Below are 12,519 nucleotides of genomic sequence, written 5' to 3' on the forward strand. Positions count from 1 at the left end.
CTATTACATACCTCATGACCTATCACTCATTACTCTGCTATTACATACCTCATGACCAATCACTCATTACTCTGCTATTACATACCTCATGACCAATCACTCATTACTCTGCTATTACATACCTCATGACCAATCACTCATTACTCTGCTATTACATACCTCATGACCAATCACTCATTACTCTGCTATTACATACCTCATGACCAATCACTGATTACTCTGCTATTACATACCTCATGACCAATCACTCATTACTCTGCTATTACATACCTCATGACCAATCACTCATTACTCTGCTATTACATACCTCATGACCAATCACTCATTACTCTGCTATTACATACCTCATGACCAATCACTCATTACTCTGCTATTACATACCTCATGACCAATCACTCATTACTCTGCTATTACATACCTCATGACCAATCACTCATTACTCTGCTATTACATACCTCATGACCAATCACTCATTACTCTGCTATTACCTACCTCATGACCTATCACTCATTACTCTGCTATTACATACCTCATGACCAATCACTCATTACTCTGCTATTACATACCTCATGACCAATCACTCATTACTCTGCTATTACATACCTCATGACCAATCACTCATTACTCTGCTATTACATACCTCATGACCAATCACTCATTACTCTGCTATTACATACCTCATGACCAATCACTCATTACTCTGCTATTACATACCTCATGACCAATCACTCATTACTCTGCTATTACATACCTCATGACCAATCACTCATTACTCTGCTATTACATACCTCATGACCAATCACTCATTACTCTGCTATTACATACCTCATGACCAATCACTCATTACTCTGTTATTACATACCTCATGACCTATCACTCATTACTCTGCTATTACATACCTCATGACCAATCACTCATTACTCTGCTATTACATACCTCATGACCAATCACTCATTACTCTGCTATTACATACCTCATGACCAATCACTCATTACTCTGCTATTACATACCTCATGACCAATCACTCATTACTCTGCTATTACATACCTCATGACCAAACACTCATCTCCCAAAATGGAAATATTTTGGATAACTCTGGTGCAATGATAAATCAGAAGCTCTGAATGTTTAAAGTGCAAAATGCTTGTGTAATCACAAGTTACTTTGTATTTTCTTCATTTTTATTTATGATTACTTGAAAACCAATTTCTACCTTTGTAATTAATCTTGTCTCCAATCTATATGTTAAAGCAGAAGCTGATTATCACTGCTATCATTATTGAAATCAAAATTAACACAAGGTATTTGACTGTTGGGTTCCAAATGGAAGCTAATAAAAACAAAAAAGATATGCTAGTTATAGTAAAAGTATATGTTATATATCACATCATACTGACTATCTTATATATTATAATAGAAACAAAAAAGATTAAAGTGGTAGAATATATTTTGTTCAAAATACATTATTACCTTTGCCAAGGAGGTTATGCGATCACATTGGTTTATTTGTCTGCGTGTTTGTTTTTAACACAGTAAAAACTTGCATGATAAGTATTTCTTTGTGGATATCTACTTGACTGATATTTAGGTAATCCTGCTTAATCATTTATTTACTTTTTTTCTGTTTTCATATTTGTATTTGTTTATGGTGAAATAAATGATAAATGATATGATATCTTTATTAATTTTTTCCTAGCTGGCGACAGTAGTTTAATTATAGATAGGTACTACATTAGCAACACTGTCCTCTCTAATGATAAAGATAAACATGTAGGCCTATTGGTTATTTCTAAGAATTTCTATATTTAGATGTTGCTAATATTTTCTACATTAGTGGTTGTAACATTGCCCCCTGTAATGATCTAATGTAACTGACCTGTCGCTAATGAGTTTGTAGAGAGAGGAGTAGCAGTGGGTGTATCTATGCAAAATATATTAATCAATAAATTAGTCATAATCAAGAATACAATTCATTAAATACACATTTTTAAACTAGTCTAGTGGGTAGATAAAGAGGCTACAAAAACATAGAGATTTAAAATGGTCTATGTCAGTTGTTTGTTGCCTTCCATATCTATATGATGCATCAGATGCTATATATTGTACATTAAAGAGTCTACTCTAGTGGGTAGATAAAGAGGCTACAAAAACATAAAGATTTAAAATGGTCTATGTCAGTTATTTGTTGCCTTCCATATCTACATGATCCATCATATGCTATCTATTGTACATTAATGAGTCTACTCTAGTGGGTAGATAAAGAGGCTACAAAAACATAGAGATTTAAAATGGTCTATGTGAGATGTGTGTTGCCTTCCATATCTATATGATGCATCAGATGCTATATATTGTACAATAATGAGTCTACTCTAGTGGTTAGATAAAGAGGCTACAAAAACATAAAGATTTAAAATAGTCTATGTCAGTTGTTTGTTGCCTTCCATATCTACATGATCCATCACATGCTATCTATTGTACAATGAGTCTAGTCTAGTGGGTAGATAAAGAAGCTACAAAAACATAGAGATTTAAAATGGTCTATGTCAGTTGTTTGTTGCCTTCCATATCTACATGATCCATCATATGCTATCTATTGTACATTAATGAGTCTAGTCTAGTGGATAGATAAAGAGGCTACAAAAACATAGAGATTTAAAATGGTCTATGTCAGTTGTTTGTTGCCTTCCATATCTATATGATCCATCATATGCTATATATTGTACATTAATGAGTCTAGACTAGTGGGTAGATAAAGAGGCTACAAAAACATAGAGATTTAAAATGGTCTATGTCAGTTGTTTTTTGCCTTCCATATCTATATGATCTATCAGATGCTATCTATTGTACATTAATGAGTCTAGTCTAGTGGATAGATAAAGAGGTTACAAAAACATAGAGATTTAAAATGGTCTATGTCAGTTGTTTGTTGCCTTCCATATCTATATAATCTATCAGATGCTATATATTGTACATTAATGAGTCTAGTCTAGTGGATAGATAAAGAGGTTACAAAAACATAGAGATTTAAAATGGTCTATGTCAGTTGTTTGTTGCCTTCCATATCTATATGATCCATCGTATGCTATCTATTGTACATTAATGAGTCTAGTCTAGTGGGTAGATAAAGAGGCTACAAAAACACAGAGATTTAAAATGGTCTATGTCAGTTGTTTGTTGCCTTCCATATCTATATGATCCATCGTATGCTATATATTGTACATTAATGAGTCTAGTCTAGCGGGTAGATAAAGAGGCTACAAAAACATAGAGATATGGTTTGCAAAAAATGGTTAAGACTTATGAAAGTTATACTTTTTGTCATGATATTCATTTTATAATCGGACAGAAAACTTTGATGTGAAAAACCATTCATTAAATGAGTGGCTTTAAAGCTCATAAGCTGTATTAGGACAGGTAAGTAAAGTATTCCCCAATAGTTTCATTATTATTTGTATTATTACAGTTCATTGTTTATATATCATTTGCACCAATGGTGAAATTTAAACGTCACCTCCATTTGATCTTTTTAACACCTTCTTAACCTCTTCTATTTTGTCCTCATTCAGCAACCCACGGGTTTCAAAGTCCAAAATCAAACTCCAGCTGTCTGTATACTTCTTAAGGACAGGGAAGTTGTATCGTCCATCAAGATTTTTTATCTCTGAATCACTAAGACTTTTTCCAAGATTAAAAATCTCTCTTGTGCGTGGTGAAAATGATGCTACCTTACGCTTCTTGATATTTTTTAAAGCAGGTAGCTTTTCATTAATTACTGACTGAAAGCCGAATTGTTCTGTTACTTTTATTGCATCATACAGGACAGAAAGATTTGTTAGACTCAATTGTCCATTTGCAGTTAAAAGAGCTAACAGGTTGATTGTACTGGCAACCCTTTTCAACTCTTCGATGTCATCTACTATTTCTATGCACAGAACTTGTAGCCTTTTAAGGAGACCACGATCATCAAACCATTTTGCAAAGTCTGCAATCAACTGATTGAAATTATCCTCTGACAAATCTAAATGGTTGAAGACAAGTTTCCAAAATTATGATATAAATTTAGGATAATTAGCATAATTATAATAGTTGTTGAAAATCATTGTTTGAATATGTCTGTATGTATGAATTCCTAAAACACCATAACTTTCCAGAAATGAGATCAAAATTTATATTGCTGCATAGGGAATAATTAATATCCCCAAAACACAGACATGGTAGTTGAAAGTGATTAATACAGAATCTCCTTAGTTTTTATACTTATGTATTACCAACTTTATATTACATTTAACTTTACATAATGTATCTATCCTTCAGGTTTCTTGATGTAGTTCCCAACAGTAGTTTAATCATAGTTGTGAAGCATTTTCTCACCTTAGCTGGTACTAATTACATATGAGCAATTTGTTATTTCTACATTTAGCTATTGCCATTTCAACATTAGCTAATATTTTCTACATTAGTGGTTGTAACACTACCCTATCCAATGATCTAATGATAATCAACTAACCTGTTCGTAATGAGCTTGTAGCCAGAGGAGCAGCAGTCTGTTTATCTATACAAAAAACAGATATATATTAGTCATAATCAAGAGTACAGTATCACAATTGATTCAATACACTGTTCAGATGCTATATATTGTACATTGAAATCCTCCAACAAATCTAAATGACAAGACAAGTTTCCAAAATTATGATATAAATTTAGCATAATTAGCATAATTATCATAGTTGTTGATAATCATTGTTTGAATATGTCTATGAATATAAATTTCTAAAACACCATAACTTTCCAGCAATCAGATCAAAATGCATAGTGCTGCATAGGGAATAATTATTATTCCAAAAACCACAGACAAGGTAATTATATTACAGAATCTCCTTACAGCTAAATATACTCTGAAGCTCGAAAAAAAAAAATTGGGTTAGCTTGTCAAAAGTTCAAAATGAAATGACATTATAAATGAAACATGTAGAGAAGATATCATAATAGTAGACAATTATCTGACAACATTAAATAGGTGGCACTAAAACACATTTCACAGCCTTTCCTTCAATTTTGGTTCAAGTTATAAACAAAACAAATTTCAAAAACAAACTGGGCCACTTACAAAAATAGAATGCTTCAAATAATTCAGTTGACCCTGTCTCATTGATATCCAATGCAATTTAAACTTAATGAGAATTTAGCAATTAACTAACCTGACATTGATGAGCTTGTGGCCAGAGGAGCAGCAGCAGTGGATGTATCTATTCAAGATAAACATATATTGCTTATTTCCAAGAATTAGCAGTTTGATCCTCATGTATTAATACCTACTTCACCTTTTTTTCCAAGACTGTTTCAGTATGTAGATTTAACTTCATGCAATTTATCTATCCTTAAGGTTTCTTTCTTTACTTCCCAACAGTAGTTTCATTATAATTTTGAAGCATTTTCTCACCTTAGCTGGTACTAAATTACATAATGTGAATTTTTACTTTCTAAATTTATTTAAAATTTGTAATTAGCGGTTATAAGACTGTCGTTAGTGTATCTATGCAAAATATACATACATTAGTCATAATCAAAAATACAATATCATTTATCGTTTATTCGTAGGAGGCGTTTATTTTTTTTAGTGTAACATGGTAACATGAATAATCAAATAAATTAACTCCTAGATTAAAAAAAAAACTAATACAATCTATATCAAGAAGTTATAAAATACAGTAAAAATTGTATGAAAATGCTTTGGATTTTTCTGTATATAAAAAAATGTAAATGTTTTAATTACATTAAAATTCACAGTATTCCAACATTTTATACCTTTGACAGGGACTAGTAATTATATACAAGACATTTAAATCGCGTACATTTAGCTGTTCTTTTTACATTATCTATTGGCATTTTTAATTTCAACACTTTTTTTGCTTTTTAAAAATCATAAACATAAATGCTATTTGCTACTTTTTAAAATGCTAAACAAATTAAATGCAACATACCTGTTCCAAGTGCCCCTAAAAAAAGAATTTCATAATCAAGTTACAAAAGAGTTTTTAGATTCACTGTATCAAAACTTCTAAAAGTTGAAATGTTCGCCAGACCACTTGATACAAGACACAATGAAATTACTAGCATCTTGATGTTATAAATTAATACATTTTCCCACAATAACACAATAAAATGCAAATACGTATACATTTTGTTAAAAACCCCATAATTTTTAATGCTGACCTTTTAATTTTAGTCGACTGTAAACTATTTTTTTTTTAGTTTCTCATTTAATTATTATATGGATCCAGGATGATTCATTCATTTATACAATATGTTCATGTATACAATACTTTTAATAGTCATTGTTGCTGTAGTTGAATAATACTTACAGATAAATGGTAATGTGTAACTTTGGTTTGGCTTTTGTAGTGTTACTACCTCTGCACTAAATTCATCTTTCAGTGGATTTTTTGATACATAAAACAGACTCCATGTTGTAGGCATCCATATTTCATTAGCAGATTTTGGCTGTAAAAACAATTTATTTCTTTTACAAAATTAAAAGTAAGATAGTACATTTAGTGACAAGCCAGACATCACTCTTGTCTCATCATCCCTTCTTTTTCTTAGCCAAATAAATCAAATAATTACTTCACATTCATTTAAATGATATGTCTAATGGAATAACTTAAAAATTATATCATGCGATGTAATCAGATTCTATACTGTGATGCTGTTTCTAACCATGTACCTAATTCAACTATTTTTCTGAAAATGTAGTCCTACAGTTGACATGTTATGATCAATAAATTTGGTCAAAAGAACAACACTTACATGTCTCATATAAAGTGTGTTCATATTTGGATTAATATCTGCCAATTTGTTCGGTAAAAAAAATTGCCACTAGTCTTACAAATTAGATGCTACGTATGATCGTCTAATTTGGTCATAAGATGTTCAGATGTGGGTCTAAGGTCATGTATGCAGAAATAACTGCCATTTAAAAAATGTCTAGTTCCTACAAATTACATACTATGACCACCTAATTTGCTTACAAAAACCACTAGATATTGATGTGTTCCAGTCTTTCTAAATGTTTCTTCTTTTTTTTAACTATTACTTTTTTAATGATATTAAAATGATCATACCTTGACTGTTGTTACTTTCCATTCTTCTTTACTTTCTACTGTAATTTCCATATCCTTGTATGACACATCTATATACATGGGAGTCTGTATAGATTTCTCATCATAAGTATTATTCTCTTCGAATACTTTCTGAAAAAGACAGTCAAATTAGCATTTGTAGGACCTGCAAGGCTTAACTGATTGGGAAATAAAATTATAAATATCTGACCATAAATAGTAAACTTTTCAACTACAGAAAAAGAAAACATTTTCAAAATGATTCAGTGAATGAATGTTAAATACATTTGTGAATACTTGTAACAAAAACCCAGATTATTTAGTAACAATTATTACAGTCTTGTTTATTTTTAATTCATTTATATGTAATCTTAATTTCTATGAACCAGAGATTCCTAAATAAAAGATTGAATGAATGAATGAATTACCTGCACAACTTCAGTTCAGTTGAATTTAATCTAAATCCTAAAAAAAAATGGAAAGTTACACCAAAATTACCTCTTCTCTGTCAATGTCCCAGGTGCTTACTCGAAGTTGATATTTGTTACTCAGTGCCTTTCCAAACACACCTAACCTTGCTCTTTTTCTTCCTAGGAGAACATTTGTTATGCGACCAATAATACCAAGTTCAGTAAAATGATTTAAATGTATACAACATTGACCATTTTGTAAAGAAAAGTTTATGTCATCTTCTTTACTGCTCAGTTTTATTGTTCGCCACTCTCCTTGATGAGTATTTCTAACAAGTAAAGTGAATTCCCAACACTTTTCATTTATTGCATTATGCGGAAATGACAGCAAACAATGATTTTTAAAGACTGTGCCTGGTGGTCCACATCTAACAACAGGTGAAAGTATTGTTTCAAGAGGATCAGAAAACAAATCCTTAGGGAATGAAGTGTTTTCTAGTGATACTTCAACATTATTTCCTTCTTCAATTGCTCCAGGATATATCATCAACTTTGTTTCTTTATTTGTCAGAGTTCCGCCTTTAGAATCCACAATTAACTCCATAATTTGACCTGTAAGATGAAAATGTTTTAAGGTTATACTATTATAAATTACTGAGGACTCTAGCTGGGATATAAATTCTCTGTGAGTCGAATTAATTCTAAGCATGAACCATTCAAACAAACGCATTCAAACAAAACTTACCTGTGTATACTACATTTGAAATTCAAAGTGATTTTTTTTATATCAATACTTTATCATTAACCTAAATTTCAAGTCTTCTGATGTGTCTATAATTATGATCAAGGTATACAATTTATTTGATTTGAAGAGAAAATTGCTATTACTCTAGTGCTAGATCAACTTTCTTATGCACCTTGAGGTCCATTTTTTTTAATTTTTTTTTTTTTTATGTCTTTAGGAAATGTGGCCAAGGATTACCAATAGTGAATTAATCACTGTCCTATCAGACAGGTGGTAATCCCCTGATACAGGGGCTATTTTGTAAACCAGTTCACCGGGGTAACCCCCTACTCTTTTCGAATAATGAACTGGGTTCTTTAAAGTGCACACAGGTTATAACTGTGTACACTGGACCTACGGTTTATAGTCCTTATCCGAGAAGACTTGTTCCACCACCAGAACTAGGAGCGAGTCGGCCTCGAACCCTTGCCGATGTTGTTGGCTCTTTAGGTACGGTAAACGGCGCCCCTGCCTTAACCGCTCGGCCATTTGACTCGCTCGTCCAGAGAATTTTACTTCAGAAATTGGTGTAGGGTGGTCACAAAATCACCAATAGGTCCTTAAATCTCGACAACTACTGGTCACAGAGAGGTCATTGACACTTTAAATTGGTCTTAAATTGTTCAAATATCAATTTTATTGTTAAGTGAAAATAATCAAAAATGTTATTTCTGACCTTTGACCCACATACTAGGCCATGTTCATATCTCCCTAAGTACCTGTCGTAAGGAACTTGAAATTATTCTTGAATTGTTTGAAATATACATATTTACATTTAATCTAATAAAAACTTTGGTTACAAAGATGACTAGAAATACCATTACAGAACAACCTCCACAAAAACTTGTCATAGACACAAAGTTTATACAATATTAGGTAAAACGTAATTGAGTTTGAAAATGTAATTGTAATCCTATAGTAATCAAGCAATACCTTATTTGTACTTAAGCATATAATGGTAGAATTGTAAACTTACTTTAAGATTTTTTTTACTGATTTTTGCATTTTGACACAAATTTAAATGGGTAGTTTACTTGACACAAGATTTGTCACTGCTACGTCACAGGTCATAGACTTAGTGGCGGAGGCAACTAGTCTAGTATCTAATACACTTTTACACCAAAACTCTGTGGTGATCTCCGGAGACACCCCAGGGTGTGTGACCATTCAAAACATTGAAAACCCTGGATATACCCCATTCACACCAACCTAGCAACACCAGGGTTTAAAAAATTAAGTTATCGCTTAATGCTAATAAAACTAATTATATGATTTTTAAGAACAGATATAGTAACCGTGTTTACAATGACCTTAACATTTTCATTGATAATAATAACATCTCTCGTGTAACTAGTTGTAAATTTCTTGGTGTAATAATGGACGAATGCTTAACATGGAATCAACATACAATCCATATTGCAAACTTAGTTTCAAAATATTTTGGTATCCTTTTTAGGCTAAAACCAATTTTACATGCCAATGTTCTATCATCATTATACAAGACTCTAGTCCTTCCTCATATCCAATACTGTATCATGATTTGGGCTGACCACAATAACTGTCGCATTGAAACTGTATATCGCAAACAAAAGCGCATAATGCGTTTATGCACAAATTCACAATTCCTTGAGCATTCACCACCATTATTTGCTAGTCTTAACAACTTAATTGTGTATGACATTCATAAGTTATCAAAAGGTGTTTTCATATACAAATATAAGAATAATTTATTACCAGCTAACTTTTCAAATTATTTTATAAGAGTAAACTCAGTTCATAATTATGGCATCAGGTCCTCTGATACTTATCGTCCTTATAATTTTGTTACCGATATGGGTAGAAACACTATCAGAGGACATGGTCCGATTTTATGGAACAGTATTGATGCTTCTATTCGTAATTCATCATCTGCCAAAATATTAAAAAAGTTTACATTGTTCTTTTCCTTTTTTTGTTCTTATCGCATTATCTTTGAGTTCATATGCCAACATGTTTAGCTAGTATTTGTCTCGTCCTGTGCTTTAATTATGTTTGTACCATGTATTTTTTGTTTAGGTGGCCAAATACTGTACGAGCTTTTTTTTTGTTCATCCTTCCATTTTTTATGCATATATTTATTTACACTATGTATCATATTGGAAAATAAAAACTGAAACTGAAAATAAAATTCTAGATACCGCCCTCTATTTTGTTTGTTTACATAGCGACAATTATTAGAATTATTATAAAATTGATAATTTCAATTTAATAATTATTTTCAAAATTCTCAGAGACCAAAATTACCTTGCTGTGGCAAGTGGTTGACAAGATTTAAGGACCTATTTGTGTTTGGTTACCATGACCTTTTGCCACGTTTTCTAAATGTGTAACCAAGCCAAAAATAATTGTTTGATCACCCTAAACCAATTTTCTGGACCTCAAAGTGCATACAAAAGTTGATCTGGCTACTAGAGTAATAGCAATTAGATTTACATAAAATATCGTATATTCAAATATTTAATAAATAGGAAAAAAAAAGAGATTTATAGGGAGACTTCATGGTAAAACAAAGCAGTATTAAAAAAGTTGTTAAACAGCTACTTTAATGTTTCTGTAATTATAGCAATAGTTATTTTACATTTAAAAAAAAATCTATAATTTTGTTTGTATGCAAAATTATTAGAAAATTCAGCTTTAAAAGTCTAAACTTACTGCATTATTACTTATCACATATTATCAAAGTCTACAACAGCATTGCAGATTGAAGCAAACAAATTATTCACAAACTTGACACACTTAATTATTTTTGCTCTTCACTTTGCATGTGTGCTATATAATTTTTAACACATAAAACAATACATTTGGATCTTAATACTTATTTGCTCTTGGTAAAAAATCATGTGATGGTGTTGGTTTAACTATTCTATGGGTTTTTTAACCTTTATTAACCAGTTGATTTGTTGTGAAGAACCTATTTAAAAAAATATGGATAATAACAGTAAATCTGAATAAAGACCATCTAAACATTTTACTGCCCTAATTCTTTCAAATATGTTGACCTACGAATATAAAAGTATTAACTGACAATTTGGATGTTGAATGCGTATTATTAGCATTTATTGAGTTTGCTGATGGGTCAAGAGCAAGCTTGAGAGAAGATAGATGAGCGAAGCTGTACACATCTAGCCTATGAGTTATTCATGGTGAAAGCGATTAGAAGAAGATAAATGAGCTGTACGCATCTAGCCTACGAGTTATTCATGGTGAAAGCAATTAGTAGAAGATAAATGAGCGGAGCTGTACGCATCTAGCCTACAGTACGAGTTATTCATGGTGAAAGCGATTAGTAGAAGATAAATGAGCGGAGCTGTACGCATCTAGCCTATGAGTTATTTATGGTAAAAGCGATTAGAAGAAGATAAATGAGCTAAGCTGTACGCATCTAGTCTATGAGTTATTCATGGTGAAAGCGATTAGTAGAAGATGAATGAGCGGAGCTGTACGCATCTAGCCTATGAGTTATTTATGGTAAAAGCGATTAGAAGAAGATAAATGAGCTAAGCTGTACGCATCTAGTCTATGAGTTATTCATGGTGAAAGCAATTAGTAGAAGATAAATGAGCGGAGCTGTACGCATCTAGCCTATGAGTTATTTATGGTAAAAGCGATTAGAAGAAGATAAATGAGCTAAGCTGTACGCATCTAGCCTATGAGTTATTCATGGTGAAAGCGATTAGTAGAAGATAAATGAGCTAAGCTGTACGCATCTAGTCTATGAGTTATTCATGGTGAAAGCGATTAGTAGAAGATGAATGAGCTGAGCTGTACGCATCTAGCCTATGAGTTATTCATGGTGAAAGCAATTAGTAGAAGATAAATGAGCTGAGCTGTACGCATCTATCCTATGAGTTATTTATAGTAAAAGCGATTAGAAGAAGATAAATGAGCTGAGCTGTACGCATCTAGCCTATGAGTTATTCATGGTGAAAGCGATTAGTAGAAGATAAATGTGCTGAGCTGTAGCATCTAGCCTATGAGTTATTCATGGTGAAAGCAATTAGTAGAAGATAAATGAGCGGAGCTGTACGCATCTATCCTATGAGTTATTTATAGTAAAAGCGATTAGAAGAAGATAAATGAGCTAAGCTGTACGCATCTAGCCTATGAGTTATTCATGGTGAAAGCGATTAGTAGAAGATGAATGAGCTGAGCTGTACGCATCTATCCT

At 31.9% G+C, this 12,519-nt stretch overlaps 1 protein-coding gene across 1 annotated transcript in view; it reads right to left on the minus strand.

The window, feature by feature from the left end:
* Nucleotides 1–2,190: 2,190 nt before the first annotated feature.
* LOC144835455 (uncharacterized) overlaps nt 2,191–12,519 on the minus strand; it is a 43,607-nt gene continuing 33,278 nt past the window's right edge. Inside the window, exons 3-9 of the mRNA XM_078690539.1 lie at nt 7,617–8,140; nt 7,122–7,250; nt 6,363–6,501; nt 5,982–5,996; nt 5,199–5,246; nt 4,634–4,661; nt 2,191–2,470 (exon numbers count right to left, since the gene is read on the minus strand). Of these exons, the coding sequence (XP_078546665.1) occupies nt 2,470; nt 4,634–4,661; nt 5,199–5,246; nt 5,982–5,996; nt 6,363–6,501; nt 7,122–7,250; nt 7,617–8,140 (884 nt within the window). The 3' untranslated portion in view covers nt 2,191–2,469. The remainder of the gene's footprint in view (nt 2,471–4,633; nt 4,662–5,198; nt 5,247–5,981; nt 5,997–6,362; nt 6,502–7,121; nt 7,251–7,616; nt 8,141–12,519) is intronic.

Source organism: Antedon bifida, chromosome 2 (assembly GCF_963402885.1).
Source record: "Antedon bifida chromosome 2, ecAntBifi1.1, whole genome shotgun sequence".
NCBI lineage: Eukaryota > Metazoa > Echinodermata > Crinoidea > Comatulida > Antedonidae > Antedon > Antedon bifida.